The 26,140-nt window shown below is 41.1% G+C and overlaps 1 protein-coding gene across 6 annotated transcripts in view; it reads right to left on the minus strand.

The window, feature by feature from the left end:
• tpk1 (thiamin pyrophosphokinase 1) overlaps nucleotides 1-26,140 on the minus strand; it is a 69,397-nt gene that overhangs the window by 29,530 nt on the left and 13,727 nt on the right. For all 6 annotated transcript variants that reach the window (XM_044175561.1, XM_044175562.1, XM_044175556.1 and 3 more), the window contains 3 exons: nucleotides 17,332-17,401; nucleotides 5,322-5,394; nucleotides 2,306-2,401 (listed from right to left, as the gene is read on the minus strand). In XM_044175561.1, coding sequence (XP_044031496.1) covers nucleotides 2,306-2,401; nucleotides 5,322-5,394; nucleotides 17,332-17,401 — 239 coding nt within the window. The remainder of the gene's footprint in view (nucleotides 1-2,305; nucleotides 2,402-5,321; nucleotides 5,395-17,331; nucleotides 17,402-26,140) is intronic.

The following is a 26,140-nucleotide window of genomic DNA, read 5'->3' on the forward strand; positions in this document are numbered from 1 at the left end:
ATAACCAGAGAGAAGAGAGAAGAAAATGAAAACAGAAGTGCTGCTTATGCCTGCAACAGTGAAGCAAGGAGAGAGAAGCTAACTAGGACAGAGCTCTGAGACGACAAACAGACAAGTACACAAACACACTAGACGTTGGGATACACACACACTTCAACAAGTTCATACACAAACAGATGCAAACAGGTACCAAACGCTCACAAACACACGCACACACACAAACTAGCCTTTCACAATGTAGATATGCACATACACAGACACACTTTCAAATGCACACACATTGAGACATGGAAAATACGAACACACACACACACACACACACACACACATATATAAATATATATCTATACACACAAACAAATATATACTCATCCACCCAACATAATCCTCTGATACCATTCTTTGGGATTTCACCCAACACAATATGAGATAAATTCTCTAAATCGAGCGCTAAGCTGTGTGGAGGAAAACATTCAGGGGCTAATATGTTGAATCTTAAACAGCTCAGACAGGAGCACAATGCTCGGTAATCTCCAAATCACTGTTATTATTTAATTCATTTAAACAGGCTAAGTGGATGGAAATTAGTGAAGGTGAGTGAACGAGAAAATGACAAGGTATGATATTAAATCATTAGAAAAGTTCTGCTTTTACATAGCCTGCGCCTATTCACAAAGTGCTGAAGGGAACAAAAGTTCAAATAAGAGTCATAGTGGGTAAAGAAAAGTGGAAAAATCCTGGTAAACAAACAAAAAAGTCATCATCAGCAAGTCTTATTGAACGTCAAAAACTGATAGCCAGGCTCCTATCTCTCGCAGGCAGACACACGGACAAACACGCCAGTTCAAAGGCAGAGTAAATATTAGCCAGGCCGAGAAAAAAAGGCCCATGGAAGGAAAGGACAAAAGTATATCTTCTCTTAAAGCCGGACACTAAAAAACAAAGTGAAAATGCACAATGTGGCAACACATGTGCATACTGTTTGAGCGGACGTGCATTTTTGTGTGTCTGCAAGCGTCTTCTCTCCATGGTCTTTCATCAGCTTAGAGATGTGAAGTGATTGGGGCACTCTGCAGTGATTGGAGCAATACTCGGCATGCTGCTAAAAATTTCTAATAATGGAGAAAATAGAGAGATAGAGAAAGAGCGAGACAGAGGGGAAAGAGACAGACAGGAAGAGGACAGACAGATAAATACACAGATGTATAGATAAATAAATAGACAAAACACTATTCCCCATGATGTTAATCATGTAAATAAGGATCTTTGTTAAAATTCTTGAAATTAGAGATATACTGTTACATTATACATTATATTACATATTTTGCCTCATGTCATGCAATACAGCGGACATTTTGTGAGTCAGAATGGAAATCGAAATCAATCTCTGGATCAGTGTGTGTCTGGCTCTGCAGCAGCTGGCTGGGCACGGGGCTTCACTCTGCCCATTTTGGAGTTTTGAATATCAGGTTGTTAGGAAATGCTTTTACACTTTGAAAAGATCACAACAAAATTAAAGTAGTTCATTTTGAATCTGGCAAACCACAATTACACTTTGTATTTTATATGCAGGTGTAAATATGGCTAATGTTATTCCAATGATGTTTTTCAACACTTAATTCTTCATGGCATGTTGAGTGTTCTTTTCCAGTAGCACACGCTTTCATATTCATACACCCACACACACTCACACCTCGGATCTGCCTGCAGTCAACCGCAGTCCAACACTGCTGACCTCTGAGCAGCTCATCTTAAGTACCTGAGGACTGAGAGCCTTGCTTAAGGGTACTAAACTCTCAGAGGCCGAGAGAGAGGAGAGCTTTACTTATTCATTTTACCCCGTGCTATAACCACTGCTAGTCCTTTTAATAATAATAACAACAGTAACATTACCCTTTTTAAAACAATGTTTTGACACTGATATGCCTCGGAAGTGACTGCTCCCAGCCAAGAAATAGTCTGGCACATAACCGCCTATAAAACCACAACTTGTCATTTTTTCACTTCAGTTTTTGTAGGGATTAAACAAACAATATGTAATGTGTTAGTGAGCTTTAGAGGTGCTGGTAAGCAGATTTTGTTACCTTTGGATGGAGCCAGGCTAGCTGCTTCCTCCTGCTTCCAGTCTTTATGCTAAGCTAAGCATATTTAACAGACAGAAATGAGTGGTATTGATCCTCTCATCTAACTCTTCGCAAGAAAGCGAATTTACCAAAATGTCAAACTATTCCTTTAACAATAAAAATGTCAGACAAGAATTTAAATCACCTGAGAATGAAGCTGTCAGTGTGTGTGTGGTGTTTACCTGTAACTTTCGTCTCTGAATTTCCTCCACCATGATTGCAAGACACTTGGTGAAGTCTGTTAGATCCTGGTCAGCTGTTTCTATCAGCTTGCACCCCTACGCACAAAAGAAAATGAAAAACACACACACACACACACACGGGTAACAAAACACAATCAGATAGATGAACACATACACAAGACAGCAAAACAAAAACTCAGGCAGAGATAAGGGATAGGGGGATAACAGAGCAGAGATGGAGAAAGGTATAAATCAGTGTTTTAGTCTTGTGTGGCTGTCTGCGAGCTGTGTTGCTGAATAATGTAGAGGTTCCAGTCAGTGGCCCTAAACTACAGCATCCAGGTAAACAACCATGCTCTGGCTTCTCTCCCTTTGTCTCCTACTCTCTCCACACACTGTCACTTTCCTCCTAAAACACACCAACTTCCCACACACACACACACACACACACAGTGCAGTCAGTTCACACAAACTTGTTCGCTGTGCTCTGTTTGATCCCATCCATCCTCCCTCCCCTCCCCTCATCCCTCCATTCCTGCCTCCCCTTGTCTCTCTCCCTCCCTTGCGGATGCCTTTCTGTTCTCTCCCTTCCATTTATGCAGAATTATTCACCGTTTCTGAGAAATCTCTGAAGAAACTTTCCCATTGTTCTGCTCCTAAAGCATTACCATAAAAGTCTGTTCTCTCTCATGGAAAAAAGGTATTAGGCAACCTGTGTGATATTTGTGAAAAAAGGACTAATATTACAGACAGCTACAGAAAGAGGGGAAAGGGGTGAGAGGGAAAAGGAGGGTGTCACAGCTAAAGGCAACCCATATCTCTGTGTTTGAGTGTGTATGTGTGTGATCATGTGCGTGTGGTTGTGTGTGTATCAGTGGGGGTCTGATCACAGTAACACGGAGTGACACAGCACAAAGATCACACAGGTACTGCGTTTTCTTTCCTCTAAGGTGTGTGCGTGTGTTTATGTGACACCATACCCTGTATTTATTATTTATTGAACCAAGCTTCATCTCTTCTCAAGTGTTCTGGTTTGACATTTTGCTTGTTATAAACAACGGAAAGTCCACTTCATAGAAAAATTTGCATTTTATTTGTATGACCTTGGGTAGTTTAGTCTAAATATGCCTACATGAACAAGTCTCTTGCACAGCTAGGGACACAGGGAACAAAGACTATGACGTAGGATGTCATCAGAGGACTCTGGAGACCTGGACTAGGTATATATATATAATTTAGGTAGACTACATTTACATCTTATGTTAAAATGTATTTCAAATAAACACACAGAACTCTTTCTGTCTCTTTATAACTGACATTAGTCACCACATCTTGCATGCTACCCATCCATTTTGAATAATGTACCTATACTTTTGGTTGTATTCACTTAAATATATTTTACAAGATAGTGAATTTGTGCATTAAAGTCAGGCAAACTCAAAAGACATCTAACACAGTGATTCCCAACCTTTTTTGCTTGTGAACTATTAATATTAAGAAATATCTCCTGGCAAATTAAGTTGGGAGCACATCAATCGAAGAGTGATTTTCCCCTCTGATCATTTGATTAATTTGAATAATGAGGCCTGAAAGGCTAAAAGTACTGTATTGAGAAAGAAGCAAAGACTAGAGAAAAGTTAGAAAAATAAACATAGTTTTATATATCAGAATATAGACGTTTCTTTATTTCTACATTTGTAATCATCTCGCAACCACTGATCTCACAGAGATTTACATGAGAGGATGTACATCCAACACCCAACAGCTGTATTGATCTGTAGCTGTGGTTAAGGGAGAAGTAGGGCCTCCTCCCAGGCTGTGTTAACACTCCCAACAAGCTCCACCATTGTATTTTTTTAATGTTTAGGTTAAAGATGATTAATGTGATGTTTAGAGCCATGAATGACATTTAAGCTATTAGCAGCCTGAGAGGCTCAACTGAGGGCAACAAAGTTAGAGTTGTTTGTGAATGTTAACAGGGAAGTGGTCATAAGTATGACAGAATATATTTGCTTTGTTAAAAGTAAAAAGACTGTGTGCAGGAACAAAAAAAAAAAATGTATGGAGTTTGCCTGATCCTGGGTGAGCAGGAAGTGTCACACACCTGTAAAATTACTTTTGATGGCTGGGTCTAAATGCATTATGAGTGCACTGACAGTTGGAACCATGTCAGACTGCACACTTGTACCCACTTTGATGATTCAGTCTGCATGTTCTTGTCACTGCAGGTGGGACTCTTGCAGAGTCTCGAGCACATTTAACCCTAGTCAATGCTGGATAGTCACTTATCCACTTAGACAGCGTGATCTCAGCTCTGTTACCCTGCGACACCACTCACGCTCAGAAAGTGTGATGTTTTCTCACACTCAAGACGAGGTGACATGTTAAATTGCTGAGGGTTTAGTTTGCTGAATGCAGTGACAATGTGAGGGTCATTTTGGGAGAATATGTGCCTATATTCAGGATCAGACGTATTTGTGTGACAAATATGAAATAAGTTATCTGGACACAAAAACTCACACAAATACATCAGTATCTCCTATGTTACCACCTAACCCTTATTTATCTGTTCTATACATACACTGCTCTGACAATATTTGTTTTTTATTAGCTCATCAAGTCATTGAGAATATGCCAAGAATTATTCAGAAATGGATGACTTGTGTGTACATATTCACAAGTCCTGCACACAACCAAGGGATTTACTTTACTTATTTTCTATGTCTTCACAGTGTGCAGCTAAACTGAACCCCCAGCAACTACTTGTATGTAATCGTGAGCTTTAAGGCAACAGCATACTAAAAAAAAAAAATCATTCAACTGCTGTCAAACAGCACTTTAAGTCACTTTAGGGTCTTTGTTCAGTGGCACTTTGCACCAGATGGGAAGGTCTTGCCTCAAAGGAATTAATGTCAACTTTTTGTTTACTTTTTGCTTTTTGTTTATGTGTGTGTGAGTATGTCTCCGTGTGTGCACCTGTAGGTCTGAGAGTGTGCGTAAGTTGTGTTCCACTCACCTTGTCTGCATAGAAAGCTTTGACCTCAGCAGTAATGGAATCAAAATCCCCACTGATATAGTCAGGCAGAAAGCTGGATGTAAGGATAGAAAGAGAGGGTGAGTGACAGAGGGAGAGGGTTACGATTGCAAGAAAGACAGAGAGACAGAGAGTGTGACGCAGAGATAGAAGCGAGAAGGAGAGAGAGGACATTGGGGCATGTGTCAGCTCTTTGATCTGTGCAGCGAGAGAGAGGAGTGACGCTGCCGGGGGAAGACGAAGAGACATGGAGACTGACAGGGTGATTCTCTGTGGTATTGAGCCTGGCTCTGTCACACACACACACACACACACACACACACACACACACGGCTGACTGCAGAGATACATAGATTGATGTGAAAACACACACACACACACACACACGCACGCACGCACGCACGCACGCACGCACGCACGCACGCACGTACGTACACAACCGTACATGGCATCATACATAAGCAAATCTGATACAAGTTTGACACATACATCCAAATATACTCAAACACAAACACAATAGAGTAATGGCAGGACTGGAAGCACTGGAAGCAAAGACACTCTCTCTTTTGCTCTTTCTCACTCTCTCACACACACACACACACACACACACACACACACACACACACAAACAGAGCATGATGTATCTGGTGTTTATCAGATATTGACCCGTTCCATTACACTGAGTGAGTACATTCTCCATTAGAGCTGAGTATCGGCTTGATTACTACAGGTCACAGTGCAATTTGATGTCGAAACATGCTCAGTCAATGCAGTATAGAGTAAAGAGTAAATGGTAAAATAAGGTAATAAACATAATCCATGTGTATATTTTACGAATGGGTTTATTTATATGGACTACTGATATGGACTAGAGGACAAAGTGAAGTAAAAACAATGCAGAATTTTTTAGATAACATGTAAATAATGACAGTCACTGTCAACCAAACAATACTGACATCCAAATTCTGATACTTTAAGCCAATTATCATAAAGTGTACATAAGTCAAACTGTTTCTGGTTTTAAAAATACATTTTTGTAGCATCCAAAACATGATGGAAGGAAGATGCCGATCATGACAATTTAAACATTTATAGTTCAAAAAATGCTTTCAATAATAGAAAGCACAGAGGAAAAACTTCGTTTATAAATGCAAATTTCAGCCATTTAAAAAGAATAAAAATAAATTGCTTTTTTTTTTTAAATAAAAGCTGAAAAGTAATGAGCTGAGAATATGAGATGTATTAATGTTGGCAGTTACTGTGCGGAAATGAATGTACGTTAACTTTCATGTTTACAGGAACTTGTGTGCTGGAGGATGCAAATGAACCTGGACTGCTAGGTTTGAAAGCTTGTTGTTTGCTTATGTGATGCCACTGCACATTATGTGTATACCTGATAATGAAGAAAAAATCAAAAAGGTAATTTATTGGCATACTATTTATTCACCCAGCACTAATTTCCACTGGTTTTTGACCCACATAACCCATAATTGCAGGCACAAAGATCACAAAATGAAGTAACACAGAATATTACATAAACCTGGCAGGAATACCATGTTAATACATGCAATTAAGAGGATTACACCTGGAAATTAAGCTGGGCAGGAGTTTTGGGAATATATATGCATGCAGGCCTTATGTATTTCATTCATCCAAATACGACTGTGTTTTGAGGCAACCTGCATTCCCAGGGTGTAGGAATTAACAAGGTCTGTTGCAGATATCAGTGAAAACAGGCAAAACTCTACCAGTCACTACTGAGTAGATCATTCCTGTCAGAGAGAGACAGATAGCTCTCTGTTTATTCCATTTATATGTGCGTGTTTATGTATAAGGAGCAGGACCACGCAGGGATGCGGTTGCCGCTATCTAGAGGCATTAACAGGTCTGACATTACGATTTCATGGTTGGTTGGGTGGTGTGTTTGTTTGTGTGCGTGTGTGTATTTGTGCGTGTGTGCGCTCGCCAGCAAGAAGCGAGAATGATGTTCTGGTCGGTTGAAGAAAGAGATACAGAAGGATTATTCCCTCCCTCCCTCCCTCCTCAGTGTTCCCATTTACACCAACAAGATACAGCAAGACAAACAAAACAGCAATTGTATGCCCCCACACACACACACACACACACACACACACACACACACACACACACACACACACACACACACACACACACACACACACACACCCCTACCACAAGCATGTATAAAGCCAATCAAGCACAACCCTACCAGAGCTGGGCACTTTCCTTGTCCACACAAACACATTCACAGGAACTGAAATGTGCACACACACATACAATATGCACAAAATCTGCAAATAAGCAGGTACACACAAGCACATCCACACTATCCCCCTCCTTATAATACAGGACGCCACAATTGCATCTCCTTTCAGAAATAACCTTCATGTGACAGATGGGACGAGACGTGACACTAAGCCTGATCAGAGCTTTACACACACACACATCCCATTGTGACCTGTGTGCATGACTCCAGCGGCTGATAGTAATTGACCAGGCGAGATTCTAAATTCTGCATTTGTGTCTGTGTGCGTGAGCGTGAATGCTGTTTGCATGTGTGTTTGTGTGTTGTGTGTCTGACAGTCTTCACTTCCACATTAATATTAACTGACACTTTAATTTGGATGGGAAATAGAGCATTTTACCGCCAGTTTGTCTGAGTATCGGGTGGCGGGAATGGCTGTATGACCTTTGCCTGTGTTTGTGTGTGTATGTGTTTGTCTATCAGCCTGCTTGTGTGTCCCTCTCTCTGCATCCTCTTTGCCTGCCTTTTTCTCCTCTCCCTGCCAACCCACTCCTCTCCTTCCCATGCTGCCTTCTCCTTTACACCATCTTTCAATCTTGTCTCATTTCTGCTCTGCAATACTTACTTTTCTATTTAATTAAGGCAACTTCCTTCCATCCAACCACTTCATTGAGATTAAAAAAATCATTCTCTTCTTCTATTCTTTTACTTTTTTCATGTCCATTTCTGTCTTTGTTTCAAACTAACCATCAAACTAAGCTTGACACCATTCTTCCATATGACCACTTAATTACAACAAAATGTTGTTTTGTTTATATTCTCTCCCTCTCACATATCTTTCACCATCTCCTGAATCACAGCATGACGAGCACTCTTCATCACTTGAGGAGATGTGGCTCTGATTGCTCCTCTCATCCCTCCCATCTCCCAATCAGAAGAGGAGAGCCAGTGATGAATTATTTTGGATGACATCATTAACGACTCATATACATAAACAAGCTCTCTGACACAGCTCTCTGACTCATATGAACATTGATATGACCTGTACAAACTCACAAACTCTGGACGTATGACAAGTGATTTTTCATTGATCACTTCAACATCAACTTTTATGCTACATACTCGGTCATTTGTCCAAATGCACCCTCTTGTGGTCATGCAAATAATGACTTTCCTCTTTCAGGAGAAAAAGGCAGATGTAGCATAGTACCGCAAAACCTCTTAGGGAACAAGGTTGGGGTAGATGGTAGATTTGTACCTGACTTGGCACTGGAGGCCACAGCATCCTGTCTTCTAGCAACAGCCAAGTGTTGGTTTCTTTTAAATGTGATCACGATGTTTTTGGAACTTAACCAAGTTGTTTTAGTTGCTTAACTTAACCAAATATTAACTACAGAGGTAGAAAACAACCATGTTAATAAGCTTTGTTAGGGTCATAAGGGTTATTTTATAAGGCACTGACAAATGACCTAATGTGTCATTCAAATATGAGGACTTGTTGGTTTGTAGATGGAAGTTTTTACTTTGTAGATGTGAGTTGTATGTGGTTTGTGTGTGTCTGGTTTTATAATAAAGCAGTAATGCAAAGGAAGGCATGAAAAACAACTAATCAGTGCTAACAGAGATCTTATTATCCCACTGCAACAAAGATTCTAATTAGCAAGACCTCAATAATGTGAGCTTGCTTGAAAGCTGATGTACATATGTCTTTAACATGCTTATGTTCATCCGTATTGAAACAACTTAAAAAAAACAACTGTTTGCCCATGGTTGGATGTATGATTGTGTAAGCATACATGTCTGTAGTACCTGGATTTGTTAATCCAGTGATTTGTGCTCTAACAGTGTCTAATCCCAAAGTTAATCAGCTCGATGCCTTTAGGCTATCAGACTAATAACCAGACAGTCATAATTCCACACACTCCTCATCCCCAAAACACACACACTTCCTTTATTAACTCTCACAATTACTCTTAGGGCTACTAGGTGTACTAGAGAGAGGGAGGAGGGTAAGTGTAATTTTAACTAATCTTAATTGTTACAATTCTAATACGATAAACTTAACAAAAACTACTGATAGTACAACACACATTATGTAAAATCAAAAGTGCAAAGCCCTCATGTTAAAAGCGAGGGCCCAGTTCCCCATGCTCATCAACTCAACTCAGCATGTCAAATTCCAACACAGGGCAATAAACACAGAAGAGAATTTTCCCTAGGAGTGTAACATCATAGCAAGAGTATTGAGAGAATATCTGGGTTAAAAAACAGAACAAAACTAGTTTGGCTATGAGCTTCTTGACAAAAGATGATGTGATAATAAAGAACAAAATAAACTCAGTAATAGAGGCTAATTACTGTAGATTAAGAATTTAAGTTACTACTAACAGAACAGACCTTCTGCAGTAACGTTACATATTAAACAAATTATAGCCATCTACCACAAAAACATGCAACAAAGAAGCATATATTAAACAAGGTACTATGGTAAAATGACTCAGCATATGGCTTTGATTCATACTGAGTGTGAAATGAAAAAAGCTAATTTCTTAAAGCACTGAAAGCAATTAGGAGGATGGAGCCCTTACTTACCATCAGCTAGTTCATGTGTCTTTCAAACTCCCTGCCCGGTTTAATTTACAGTGTAATCCTTGTAATTGTTGGCCTGTGACCCTGTTTTTGTGTCACACAATTCTCATTACCCCAGCAGTTAAACAGCTCCCAAACTGTGTGTGATTACAGTATATTTGAAAGAAGCTTGAAAATTATCATATAATGATTACGATAAATTTCAAACCAATTTATGGTCTTGTTAAATATATCTTAAACAGATATCAACATATCATCCTTAGAAATCTTCGCTGACCTGATCTCCATATCAAGTTAACTCAAATGGGGTCCTGACCACAACGCTAAGAGATGATCTAATTAAAATACTATCACACATTAGGCCTGGGCAATAAAACGATAATTATCTCGATATAATTTTCCTCGAAAGAAATATAACAAATGATTTAATTAAGCCACCCATACATCGGGAGAGCGGGGCGCAAATGCGTCCTAAACACTAGTTGCCACCCGCCACCAAACAGAAGAAGAAGATGATAAACAGCCAATCATGTCACAGAAACAGAGGTACACTTAGAGACACAGTAGCACAAGACACAGGCTTGTAGTTGGCGAGCAAAATACAAGTAAGTGAAATGAGCGAGAGTGAGAGCGACACGGAAGAAAACGCAGAGCCCATGACCAGCTCGAAGGCATCGTCGACAAGAAAGGTCACTCAACTTCAGTAGTTTGAAGATATTTTGGCTATTTACAAGCCAACAAAAAACGGAGCAGCGTGCACTGCAAACTGTGGCTAAGACACAGACACCACAAACCTGTTTCATCATTTGAAACAATATCACCCTTTAGAACACGCAGGAAGTAAGAAATTGCAGTCCCAAACTATTTATTTTGTTTACATTGTCAGGTAAAACATTTACAAAATGTTTTAAACCGTCTGTACAAGGGTTTGCCATGCTGCTGACCAGAATTAAGATTTCTTTGTCTATTTATTGTTTTATTTATTGACATAGCTAATCTTTTAAAACACTTTTAAACTTTGCAGTCTGAGCCATCTTAAGTTACATGTGTGCTGTACACCGGAGCACTTAATCTTTCTATTAAGATATTTATTTTGTTGTGGGAAAAGGACTGAAAAGGGATTTCATGCAGATTTTATCATTATAATTGTTGTGAATGTTCTACTTCAGATTTCTGAAATGTTCCGCTGTGTTTGTCATGTTCTGACAATAAAGAATAGTTTAAAACCACAATTAACCATTTGGTTTCTTCAACTTTGACTCAGGGGCAAAGATCAATCTTTAAACTTGAAAGAAATAATAATGTGACATGTTTCGTAATAATTATCGATATCAACTGCTTTTTAGACATTGGCCTGTCTGGTGAGCATAAAACGTGTAAGATGTGATTGAGAAAACATGGAATGACAAATAGAAAGCGAGACTGTCAGAGATATCGCTTTGTCACTAAGTCTTATAAAATAAGTAGTCTTGCTCTTGACAACTTCATTTGCTGAGGCTGACAGCATTATCTCCAAACCAAAATGCATACACAATCATATGCTGACACAACAATGCTCTGAAAATCTCTTCCACATATACACATGCTTAGTCAAACACTGACACATTCAAAAATTCGCATATCTGCATTTCCCAGTAACTCTACACACACAGACCCACACCCATCTGCAAATTTTATAAACACTGTTTGTGTACAATTACCTCCTCCCACATTCAGCCGTGTTCCCCTCCCTGTTCATCCGTCTCTTGACTTCTTATTCTCTCAGAGGATTTGATTAGATGCACAAATTAGACAAAATGCAATTTTCATTTAGAAATGGGGAAGATACAGGGTTAGATTTACAGGAGAGCCAGGGGGTCTCAGCTCCGACGAAAGGGCCTGAGCCCTGATGAAAGCTATTTTAGTGCAAGTTTGGTATGTAATAATAATTTACCAATTAATTTTATGAGGTGAAAGGCTTTACATTGCTGACAGTTGCTCAGTGGTCATGTTGGTAGTCTTAAAATGTTTTGAATATCAGTGTGTTAATTTTGTGAGTGTGAGCAGCTGTGTGCATTCCTTTGATTGATGAGAGTTCTGTTGATAGAATTAAATCATATACTGATAATAATGCAGATAGCACAAGCTATAGTATAGAGCAGCTGTAGTCTACAACTGTATGTAGATAGAGCAGTGTGCTTGTGTGTGTCTGATCAAGAAAAAGGGAGAAACCATGCTGTATTGTCATATATCAATAATGTCTAAACTAAACAGTACAACATGTGTAACACATTTGACTCACAGTGGCAGATTCAGTACAGGTGCAAAGGGCCTACAAAACTATATAAACTACTGATGTCATTAACTTTATTAACAGCTAAAGAAAACATTATTTTAGATCAGTACAGTTTTCAAATTCTCCCACATTCACCTCAGCTCACAGCTCCTACTGGTAGGAGTCCCAGCATTACATGGAATTGGATTATTGTTGATTCTTGCGTGAAACTCAGCTCTCTGCTGAGTAGTTACTGGCTGATTCTGCTAGAAAAACTGGAGGTCTGTAAATAAATGTGCAGTGAATATGTGTGTATATATAAAAATGCATGTCAATGATGAATACTCCTTTCCTGGTGGTAACACAGTAAGTAACAGATTCAGAACAATAACATAAGAGGGAAAGACAAAGTAAAAGACAGATTAAATGTAGAGCGTAAAAGCAGTGTACTGAGCAACACTTAAGTATTCAGGAACAATTATGGGACTTTTAGCAATTTCATACAAGTATGTAATGGTGGTTCTTGAGATTCAGTACCAGGAAAAGAACAAATAAGTTACCCAGATTTCTAAGTATTGAGCAACTGCTTGAACAGAGTGATCAAGTGCATACACGTCAGCCATGTATATCATCAAAGAACAGAATACTCTGAATACATTACGGTTTAAAAACAGTGCAGATGCAAGCATACATACATGTCAACAGAGATAACAACATAAGAGGAAAAACTGCTAATAGAAAATCAATGATGTGTGGTGTGAGCGAGAGATCACTAAAATCGGAAAAGAGGCAAAATACATTTAAATGCATCCAAGTTCCATCTGGATTTTGTATATAAATATAAATACAGTGCATCCAGAAAGTATTCACAGCTCTTCACTTTTCCCACTTTTTGTTATGTTACAGCCTTATTCCAAAATGGATTAAATTCATTATTTTCCTCAAAATTCTACAAACAATACCCCATAATGACAACGTGAAAGAAGTTTGTTTGAAATCTTTGCAAATTTATTAAAAATAAAAAAAGAAAAATTCACATGTACATACACAGCCTTTGCCATGACACTCAAAATTGAGCTCAGGTGCATCCTGTTTCAACTAATCATACTTGAGATGTTTCTACAACTTGACTGGAGCCAACCTGTGGTAAATTCAGTTGATTGGACATGATTTGGAAAGGTATAAGGTTCCACAGTTAACAGTGCATGTCAGAGCACAAACCAAGCCATGAAGTCCAAGGAATTGTCTGTAGACCTCCGAGACAGGATTGTATCGAGGCACAGATCTGGGGAAGGGTGCAGAAACATTTCTGCAGCATTGAAGGTCCCAATGAGCACAGTGGCCTCCATCATCCATAAATGGAAGAAGTTCGGAACCATCAGGACTCTTCCTAAAGCTGGCCGTCTGGCCAAACTGAGCGATTGGGGGAGAAGGGCCTTAGTCAGGGAGGTGACCAAGAACCCGATGGTCACTCTGACAGAGCTCCAGCGTTTCTGTGGAGAGAGGAGAACCTTCCAGAAGAACAACCATCTCTGCAGCATTCCACCAATCAGGCCTGTATGGTAGAGTGGCCAGACGGAAGCCACTCCTCAGTAAAAGGCACATGACAGCCCGCCTGGAGTTTGTCAAAAGGCACCTGAAGGACTCTCAGACCATGAGAAACAAAATTCTCTGGTCTGATGAAACAAAGATTGAACTCTTTAGCTTGAATGGCAAGCGTCATGTCTGGAGGACACCAGGCACCGCTCATCACCTGGACAATACCATCCCTACAGTGAAGCATGGTGGTGGCAGCATCATGCTGTGGGGATGTTTTTCAGCAGCAGGAACTGGGAGACTAGTCAGGGTTGAGGGAAAAGATGAATGTTCAGAGAAACGTTTGATGAAAACCTGCTCCAGAGCGCTCTGGACCTCAGACTGGAGCGAAGGTTCATCTTCCAACAGGACAATGACCCTAAGCACACAGCCAAGATAACAAAGGAGTGACTATGGGACAACTCTGTGAATGTCCTTGACTGGCCCAGCCAGAGTCCAGACTTGAACCCGACTGAACATCTCTGGAGAGATCTGAAAATGGCTGTGCACCGACGCTCCCCATCCAACCTGATGGAGCTTGAGAGGTCCTGCAAAGAAGAATGGGAGAAACTGCCCAAAAATAGGTGTGCCAAGCTTGTAGCATCATACTCAAAAAGACTTGAGGCTGTAATTGGTGCCAAAGGTGCTTCAACAAAGTATTAAGCAAAGGCTGTGAATACTTATGTACATGTGATTTTTTTGTTTTATATTTTTAATAAATTTGCAAAGATTTCAAACAAACGTCTTTCACGTTGTCATTATGGGGTATTGTTTGTAGAATTCTGAGGAAAATAATGAATTTAATCCATTTTGGAGACTGTAACATAACAAAACGTGGAAAAAGTGAAGTGCTGTGAATACTTTCTGGATGCACTGTATGTACTGTTTGTCTTCTAACACCCCATACAGTGAAGTAGAATCATTGTCACTTGACTCATCAGGAGAGGCAGAAAGCTCTAGCCTGACGTGCCCCCTCCTATCTTCATTCCTAATGACTACCATTAAGGCTATTTTGACCGAAAATTACATGGCACCTTTCTTTTAACTGTGGGAGGCCGTCCGCCCACTCTGTTCTTGTGTAGAAGGAGGCAATGAAGGCTGGCCGGAACCTTATTATCCTCATTATTTTCTGATAGAAACACAAAGTCAAAGGCAGACATGTGGACAAATACACACACGTCATCTCACTTAAGGCCATTGCTTTTTCAGAGGGGTTTGTCAATGTTTACATTTCAAAGAAAACCTTTCAAAAAATTATAACTACAAAGCTACAAATTTCAACTTTGGGGGGGGTGATCCTTTCATGAGTCTGTTGACATGTAAGTTACAGTTTAGATGTGGGACCTCTCAGCAGGCTTTGCTCTGCGTGTAACTGAAAAACAAAAAAAGCCCAGTTTTGATATTTTGAACTCAAGTTTTTCACTGTGATTTCTGGGGTGGAAAAAATGTTCTAGTAACGGTTATTACTCGTACACAATTTGGGGAAAAAGTGAAAGCCTTAAGATGTACACACACACATACACAGAAACTGGCAAATGCACAACACACACAGAACCACATACAGGCACAACTCTGCTATCTATTACGTCTTTATCTTGGTCTCAAAGTAATATTTATCAAGCCGTCTGTTTGCCTTTTTCATTAATCTTTTATTTTGTTTTTTCTTTTCCTGCATCTCTCTTATACCTCCTTATATTTGGTTATGTGGTGCTGCTGTTGTCTGTGATACCAGTACTCATAAAACTTGGCTTTGATTGATTACTTAAATCCTCCCCCCCCGTAGTCCATTAGTTATGGTAATGTTAGGTTAAATACATCTTAACTTGCTGGTGATTGATTAATACATCCCCACCCGTAAACATTCCCTTCTTTTTCCCCTCCTCCCATTCCTCACTATTTTTTCCTCCAGTCTCCACCCTCCCTGTATAATGTATAACTTTTCGGGACAGATGCTGTTTGGCTTGGGAGCGGTCGGGCTAAAAGGGAGGCCTGACTGTCAGCTCCACTGCACAGGCTGCTGACAGAGCTCGGACTGAAGGGTCAGAAGATGAATCTGCTGTGTCACACAAACAGAAGTATGAGCGATGCCTCTGCCAGCAGGCCTAACATGCTCAAACTCACATTTTGAGACAGAGATACATGACTAGCTTTATTTTGAAAATACAGTGAAAAAAACTGTAACTCTCAGTACTTGCGTACTCTTAACGCAAACCTAATTCTAATCCTAGTTCTTACCTTAACTCTGCACCCTCATTCCCATCTAGAGGCATAACAAAACATTAGAAAACTATTGCTGTTGGTTAAGCATTTGCTGTGATAATCTGAGTCATCACTGCAGTGTGCAATTAAATTATTCTACGTCTTGATTTGCTAAGATTGTCTATCCACCAAACAAACAACTTTGTCTTTCCTTTTTTTATTAAAGCATCTAGTGCTGCTTTTGTGGAGTTGTTTTACATCAGTGCTATTGGTTTGTAGTGAATGTTGACCCATCAGGTAAAGTCTACACCATTTTATCATTTCCTGAAGTGGTGGTGTTACAATAAATGGTTTTGGCTTTATCAACCTGACACATCTGACCTGACAAACATAATAAATGTTAATAGCAAGGTATGCAGAGGGTCTGTAACCACAGTAAATGTTCTGTTTTTATTGTACCAGCACAGCCAACCATACACATTGATATAATAATCATATAAGGATTTCACCTTTAACTGAAAGTCCTAACCTCAAGAACTAGAATAAGTTTACCCTCTGAAAAAGTGTGAATGGGCTGTAAAAAGGGCTGTTACGATGACTGAATTGCGAGAACATGCACGTAGACAGACAAACACAGACACACATAACATCACATTCACACCCTTACAAAATGCACACTCATGCTCATACTCGGGGTGTTAATGTGAAAGCCTCAACACTTCAGGGACATAGTGAACCCCAGATCCATCTCTGTTCTGACAGCAGTCCTCCATTAGCCACACACACAAAAAATGTGGTTGCAGAATGCACAGTACTTTGTCAGAAACACACACAACGTTAATACATAAACAGGGTGCATTTTCTCACCTGGAACACACACACACTCTAGCACATGCAGCCAAACACAGGGTTGCTGACTGCACAATACAGTCTGCCACTTGTTTTGGTTAAAAACAAACAGAATGCTGTTAAATAAACAGTGTGCACCTTCTCAATTTTATGATCTTTCTCCAAAACAAAACCACACAGCTACATGCAGAGAGGAAGACATATACAGTAAGAGAAAACACAAATTAACTAATGCAAATGTGAACACAAGACAGACTTACCTGCTTCGATCTCCAGCAGTGATTTTATAAAGGTGATTGGCAGCTCCATCCGCACATGCACTCAAGACAGCTACAGAAAGGCAGATAGAGTGATACTTTAGCCCGTGTAACTAAAGGCAATACGTTTTAAATTAATGGTACACCTTACATTCACTGAAGACACATTTCTGCCTTTTACTAACTAGTGCGCATGCTCCAGCCCACATGCTGCCTGTTGCCGTAGCTCCGTCTCGTCGTCTTACTTTTTCCAACTTTTAACTTTCCTTTTCTTCCAAACTTGAGTAACTTGTGTGTAAGTGTAATTTAAACTACGCTCTTTGCGAAAATGAGAGTAGAAAGTGTTTTGGTACTTTTTTTTCGCCGTGGAACTTCTTCTTCTGCTACTCGGTCAGGGCACCGCTGCAGATCAGCTGTTTGGCCGCATTGTTTACACCAGGGAACAGCTGATCGCGCTGAAGCCGAGCAGCATGGCGCCCAGGACTACCGATGTCCCCACTGAGATCTGGAGGAGGACACACTGAGGATGCAGAGGTGGAACGAAGCGGCGAGGAAAGAGAGAGGGGTGCAGACAAAAGAGACTTAAGAATAAGAGATTTAAACCGTGTCTGCCTTCTCTTGTCATGGGCAACGTGAGATCGCTGGCGAATAAAAAGGACGAGCTAACGGCGTTAGCCCGGAGTCAGACGGAGTTTCGTGAGTGTAGTTTGATGTGCTTTTCAGAGACATGGCTACACCAGGATATCCCGGACCATAACGTTTCCATCGACGGCTTTCAGACTGTTCGGGCCGACAGGGATCACACCGGGAGCGGTAAGCGGAAAGGCGGTGGGCTTGCTGTTCTGGTTAACAACAGATGGTGTAACCCTGGTCACATTACTATCAAGCAGAGTATCTGTAGCCCGGACATTGAACTGTTAGCTGTGGGACTCCGGCCATATTATCTGCCACGTGAATTTTCACATGCCATTGTTGTAGCTGTTTACATCCCCCCCTCTGCTAACCCGGCATCAGCGTGCAACGCCATTCACACCGCCACAGCACAACTCCAGACTCAACACCCGAGTGCACTCATTTTAATCTCGGGTGACTTCAACAATGTCGGTGTTTCAACAACACTGACTAATTTCACCCAGCATGTGAGTTGTCCTACTAGAGAGGAGAGGACACTGGACCTGCTGTATGCTAACGTTAAGGATGCATACAGCTCTTCCCCCCTCCCCCCTCTGGGTAGGTCAGATCACAACCTGGTTTACCTTAAACCCTGCTATGTGCCTCTGGTTAAAAGGCAGCCTGCGACCACAAGGACAGTGAGGAGATGGTCAGGGGAGGCCTATGAGACACTGCAGGAATGTTTTGAGGTGACAAACTGGGATGTATTCTGTGAGCCTCATGGAGAGGACATTGACGGGCTCACTGAGTGCATCACTAGCTACATTAACTTCTGTGTGGACTGCAATGTCCCAACCAAGATGGTCCATTGTTATTCAAATAACAAACCGTGGGTAACAAAAGACATCAAGGACATTCTGAATACCAAGAGGAGGGCCTTTATTGATGGTAATAGGGAGGAGGTGAGGGCTATCCAGGCCGACCTGAAGGTGAAAATCAGGGAAGCCAAGGAGAAGTACAGGAGGAAGCTGGAGCAGAAACTTCAGCAGAACAACATGAGAGAGGTCTGGAGCGGCATGAAGACCATCACTGGCTTCAGACCGACTGGCAGCAGAGGAGTTGAAGGCAGCTTGGACAGGGCCAACGAACTTAATCTGTTCTTTAACAGATTCGACACACCGGCTCCTGCTCATCCCCCCTCTAACTCAGCTGCTGCCGGCCCTCAAGCTCCTCTGAGTACTCTGCTCCCCCCTCCCCATCAGGCTAACGGCCCTCTCCAGACCGACGACTCCCCCCATCCCCCACCTGTAACTTCTGCTGTGTGCCTGACTGCTGACCAGGTGAGAGGACAGCTGATGAAGCTCCACTCAAACAAGGCTGCAGGCCCCGATGGCATTAGCCCGGGGTGCTAAAAGCCTGTGCCCCCCAGCTATGTGGAGTCCTTCAACATGTCTTCAACCTGAACCTGAGTCTTCAAAGGGTCCCCATTCTGTGGAAGACATCTTGCCTCGTTCCTGTGCCGAAGACGCCGCGTCCCAGTGGCTCCAAGGACTACAGACCGGTGGCACAGACCTCCCTCATAATGAAGACCCTGGAGAGACTAGTTCTGTAACAGCTGCGGCCCATGGTCAGACCGCTCCTGGACCCCCTTCAGTTCGCCTACCAGCCACGGCTGGGAGTTGAGGACGCCATCATCTTCCTGCTTAACCGCATCCACACCCACCTGGACAGGCCGGCAAGGATCATGTTTTTTGACTTCTCTAGTGCTTTCAACACCATCCGGCTAGCCCCACCGCACCTGCGCCTGCAGCACTATGTGTCAGCGTGGTCAGGAACACTGGGGCCCCTCAGGGGACTGTCCTCTCTCCCTTCCTCTTCACCATCTACACCACGGACTTCAGCTACCACACAGAGTCCTGCCACCTTCAGAAGTTTTCTGATGACTCTGCTGTGGTGGGATGTATCAGCGGTGGTGATGAGTCTGAGTACAGCGCTGTGGTGGGTAACTTTGTTTCATGGTGTGAGCAGAACCATCTGCAGCTCAATGCCACAAAGTCTAAGGAGCTGATTGTGGATCTACGGAGGGCCAAGGCACCAGTGACCCCGGTTTCCATCCAGGGGGTCAGTGTGGACATTGTGGAGGACTACAAGTACCTGGGAGTACACTTGGATAACAAACTCGACTGGACCAAGGACACTCAAGCTGTTTACAGGAAGGGCCAGAGCCGCCTCTATTTTCTGAGGAGGCTGAGGTCCTTCAACATCTGCCGGACAATGCTGAAGATGTTTTATGAGTCTGTGGTGGCCAGTGCTATCCTGTATGCTGTTGCATGCTGGGGCAGCAGGTTGAAGGTAGCGGATGCCAACAGACTCAACAAACTGATCCGTAAGGCCAGTGACATTGTGGGGGTGGAGCTGGACTCTCTGGCGGTGATGTCAGAGAGGAGGATGCTGGCCAAACTACACGCCATCTTGGACAGTGTCTCCCACCCGCTCCATGACGTGCTGGTCAAGCAAAGGAGCACCTTCAGCGGAAGACTCATCCCACCAAAAAGCACCACAGGAAGTCATTCCTGCCTGTGGCTATCAAACTCTTTAACTTCTCCCTCTAAGGGTTAGTCTGTATGACCCTAGGTCACTAAACTGGACATTGATCATTACATCTCTGCCATAATTGAATAATTGTGCAATATTCTGTGTACTACTCCCGTGCAACATTAGTTTTCCCATGTTACTTATTCTTATTTATTGTTATTGATATTATATACCTCTATTACTCTCGACAGTACACACACCTCTGCTTATTACTTATTTTGTTACATTGTATTATTATACTGTACTATCATCATCAACCGGTAATCCCACTTGGTACTTGACACTTAGTTTATCTTATACTCATACCGACCTGATACTTAATTTATTTTCTGACCTGTTTTTATAGTGTTTTATAGTGTATCATATTGTTTGCTAGTACTTTCTCCTGTGTGCACTGACGTAAAGGCGAGCTACTGTAACAAAGAGTTTCCCTATGGGGATCAACAAAGTATTTCTGATTCTGATTCTGATTAAAATATAACCAAGTTACTGTTACATATTAACCAGTTAAAACTTAAATATAAATGATATGTAGTGTCACAATAAACCAGTATCCACAGAGGTGAGCTTAGGGTGCGTCCACTTTACTTTAGGATGTTTCAAATCTTGAGTCAATTTGTTTTGTTCCTATCTATGTGCACCACCGTAGTCTAGTCTAACTGGTGGCTTTCTGGCTTGGGCCAGTTGTCAATTTAATTGAGAATTGAAGATGGATTGAATCAATCTGCAATGCCTATCTAACTGCAAATGCTCGACGATTTTTTTGGGGGCCCAGAAAAACACTGCCATGGTGAATTCTAAGGTGCATGTACATGTCCATACATAAGTAAACTGTTATTTGTCTCTTGCATTCTGTGTTTTATTTTAATTCATTCTGTCTGTAGCCTACCATGCATTTACAATTTGATGCGCCTAGCAGCGCTATAGCTGCACAATTTACCAGGGTCGGGCAGAACAGATTAATCTAAGACAGAGCTCAGAAGTGCAGTAAAGGCTTGTCTCCTTGTTGTAGGCTAAAACAACCACATATGTGTGTAGCGAATGCGTGTTGCCAATGGCTAGGGGGCTCAATGGGTCGATGCAGCTGTGCACACAATGACGCGAAATGAGTGGCATTCATTCATTCATTTAACCTTTGTTTATACTCGAGAGATCATTGAGGGGTGACCCTCATTTACAATGACATCAGTTCATTTACAAAAGCAAAGAAAGGAGATATACTAACAGAGAAAAGGCAATACCACAATTAGCTAATAAAAAGCCATTAAAACTTTCGGGAAGATAATTTGATAGATAAATTAAGATAATTATAATGTAAAATAAAATACAGATAATAGACAATAGAGTATGAAAACAACAAATAGCACTCTACACACACAAGTAAAGCATTATGGTTTAAAAGTTTCAAGGCAGTGAAAGAGCACTTACCTTTTCTGATTTTAAAAACACAAATAAGGCGGTTATTTGCGGTTCTTAAAATGATATTCAAGTTGCACTAAATTAGATGCAAACTATTTGCAAATGTATGCTCTTTCATGGCCTCCATTCTATTCAAACTGAATAGGCAGTCTATTTTTTTAAGAGCCCCTTTTCTGTTTGGGGCTGTTGTGGCGCACACTGGGGAAAAACTTCAAAGAATTAGCTGTAGTTTTCTACTTGCACCTAGTTTAAATCTAACTAAAGTCTGCACCAAAGAGACGGGCAACTGATGTACGTGTTTTTTTGTCTCATCGGCTTTCTTTTTCCAACTGTGTCCATTCCCCAAACTCATCACTGAGTGTACCTATGCCTGTGTGCATGTTATTTGTTTGCAAAAAAAGTAAAACAAGAGGATATGCTGTGAAGAATAATCTCCAGTCACAGCTACCTAGTACACATGTGATCTGATTTACTACATGTGGCCATGTGCATGCATACAAGTCACTACACGCAATTTGGGAAAGTGTCAAAGTCAAAATGAAATGAAATTTCACTTTGTTTGCCACTTTTCTTCTTCCCCATTTTATCAAGTACACTTTGCTCATACTGGTTTGGACCCTGTGTTGCCTTCAGAGCAGCCCGACTTTATAGCATCGTGCATTTCAGGCAGCAGCTATCTTATAAAAACTGTAATAGTCAGATTTATGTTAAAGGTGGGCACATAATGCTGATTAGTATTCCAACAACAAAGGGGCAAAGAGGAAAACTCAAAAATCCTGACATAACATGCCAAGCACAGGCTAAAACTAAACCACATTAGGCCACGTTCAGACAGACATAAGCACTGAGTCAAAAATATAGCGCCTCACTCATTTCAGTGAGACTACTGCACTGGCACAGCAGGGGTTCCCAATGCAAAGGGCTATGAGGAAAAAATACAGGGTCATCCAGCAAAAAATTAGAACCTTTACTGCAACACATCCAGTGTTCACTGCGCTGGCCAATATAATATGTACAAGCAAGAACACATTCCTGGTACCTGTTACCACCTTACTTCCGGTGGGTCGGTCTCAGTCTCAATTAATCTATTAACATTAGTACTTATAGTCCATGTTTATCCTGCCGACAAAAATTTAACAGACTGCAAACTTTTTGATATCGACTGCATTTCTTTAACCCCCTGCTGTTTTTGTTTCTGTGACCTAAAAGCTGCCAAGCTGTGCATTTTTCCTTGTTAAAAGGGTTTTTTGGTGGGAGCTTTTCCTCATTCAAATCGAGGGTCCAATGACAGAGGGGGCTGTATGCTGTACGGCCCCTTTAGGCAAATTGTGATTTGTGACACTGGGGTCAGTGTTTCCCACTCATAGATTTAACAAAGTATATTTGGCGACCCATTTTAGCATTTTTTATCCACCCAAGAGAATAACGTCATCCGTGATCAATTAACTAGTGGACAATCTCCCCTCGCTCTACCCCTCCCGTGCGGACTATTAACAATCGCACATGCTCTGCAGAGAAACACACAGAGAGAGTCTCCTGTTAAATGTAGGCCTACTTATGTTGTTGTTTTGTTAAAGCTCATAAGTGCAGGTGCAGAGTTTAAACTTAGCATAACTGCCACCCCCACGGCCATTATTTCTATACCTCAAACAACTCTTAACAAATTATTAGCACCATGACCCCTAAAAATGTCTTTAGCATGTAACAATGCATACTGTGTCACACCTACATATTGTAAATTCACAGGCAAACACAGACTCACGCATACACTAAAGTAGACTTGATCAGCAGTTAAATGGAGAGGAATGATTATTCAGACAGAAGGGGATTTCCTTCTCAATCTAACTATCCTCACCTTGAGCACGAGAGAATGCAGATGCATTTGCATTGATATAAATAAGACACTTATACTCAAGGTAGTGCTTTTATTCATAACCCCCACCACCTGCTGTCGATGTTTCACGTCAAGAAATGATTGGAATGTAAATTACTCATTATCTCTGACAGAGTGCAAAGGATGAGAAACTTTTCAAATGACAACTTCTCAAAAAACAGAGAAACTGTTCTTTAAGCCTGGTGGTGACAGACTGTAAAGCTCTCAGTCATTATCTGTGTACCTAAACACACAAACACAATGAATAATTTCAGACTCAGGGTTCTAGAACAGTTACTTCTGTCTGTCAATCATTTACTCAGCTGTTTGCATGGCATGCCATTAAAACACACACACACACACACACACACACACACACACACACACACACACACACACACACACACACACACACACACACACACACACACACACACACGGCCCGTCAGTCACACAAACTCTAAAATTATATCATGTGAGACTTCTCCTTGCCAATGCTTGTATTGTTAAGCAAAATGTCCCTTACTCCCTTTTTAATAAATTAATGAGTGATCATTTTCAATTTCACACTGTTAATTTTATATTACATTCTGTGTCTTTATATTGGGGTTTCCCGTATCGTGTTACAGTACGGACTCCCCAGTACGGGCTGAAATAAAAAGCTCCTCTGCTAATGTCAGAAGAAATTCTGACAATTTTATACAATATATTATATATATTATTAAGCTTCAGGGACAATGAGCAGTGGCGCTTCATCACATGGCCATTTATTTAATAACTGAGCCTAACTGCTGATTGTTTAAACTGCCGTGTGGTAACTATGTTGATAACAAGATTACATGCATCGGGGTGTGTCTGATTCTGTTCAGCAGGTGACTGATTGATAGATTACATAGTGCGTCTGCTATGGAGTACTTAAAGGTGTCCAGTGGAGTTTTCAAACAAAAGTTATTTTTACTTTCAGTGTTTCTCACCAAAATGCATTGTGTGTATCCTTGCAGGGTTTTTCCTGTATAGAGGAATTTTTGGCGCTTTCCAAAGAGGTTTTAGCCAGTGCTAAAGGAAAATCTGCAGCGCCAAAATGATAAGAATTGAGAATAAAAATAGCAATTCAATTCTTATCTGAATGTGTTTAGCAATTTATCAAACAAATAGAACATTCATTTAAATACGACGTCTTTGACTTCCAGCAGTCAACTCCTCTCTCATCCACATCCGCTATATTTTACGCATGCAGCTGGCGCTGGATAAGCATTGTTTTGACTGGGCCTGAACGCTCTGCTGTGAAGCTAACGCTAATGGGAGAGAGGACTTCCTGTGATTTCTCATAAAATAAAAGCTGGGACTCTGTAAAAACGTAATGAACAGGTTACATCGCTGTCTCCGTCTCTCTCCTCTGCTCTCTGTCTGTGTATAAAGAGCTGCAGGTCTGTGTGTCTGTTTGACTGAGGGTGGGGTTGAGCTACACACATGCAGAGCAGCAGACAGGATGAAGCCTGGATTTGGCTGCATTCACACAAAATCCAGCAATGTGGCCCCATCCCGCAGGGTTGTGCGGAGGTGTGGCCATGTTGTGATTTAGAGCGCAACCGCCATGAAACAATCAGAAAATAACGTTTTATTTCTCTGATTTACTTCTTTGTTATCGCTAACTCCGCTCTCTCTCTTCATTCACTCTCTAGCTCGCCTGACCACAGCTGTTTTCTCTCTCTCTCTGCAAATCCTACTCGTTCTGCCTTGAATGAAAGTCATTTAATCCAATGAATCACTGAGGATTTTGTTCGAGGATTTTTTATATTTTGGGCGGGGTGATGATGTCATAAAAGATGATGACAGACATTCAAGCTTCATTCGAAAACCTCAATAGAAGCTTCAAATGTAAAAAAAAATTACATTCAATACAGTCCTACATTTTTGTACAAAAATGGTCAGAAATAACCAGAAAATGCATAGATTTCTGTCAAATAAGGTAACACAAACTCATTGCCTTTACAGTACACGGACCGATCATGTTTACTGTTATAGGAAATATGATGATGGTGAACAATATTTCCCAGATAATTGATGCCCTCTCCTGAACTGCTTGTTTAGTCATGGACAAGCTCTGTGAGAACTCCCCCAAACATCCTGTCTTTACTCTTCACTTTTCAGGTCATAAAACGACCCCCTGCCAGGACTCAGAGAGGACGCCAATAAAAGTGACAGTGAGCCATTTTATGGCCCTCACTATTCCACCTTCAGGATGTTCGATGATATCCTGTTATTCATATAATATGTGTTTAGTGTCTTTCAGCAACGGATGAGACCGAGTTT

Source organism: Siniperca chuatsi, linkage group LG19, assembly GCF_020085105.1.
Source record: "Siniperca chuatsi isolate FFG_IHB_CAS linkage group LG19, ASM2008510v1, whole genome shotgun sequence".
In the NCBI taxonomy this organism is placed as follows: domain Eukaryota; kingdom Metazoa; phylum Chordata; class Actinopteri; order Centrarchiformes; family Sinipercidae; genus Siniperca; species Siniperca chuatsi.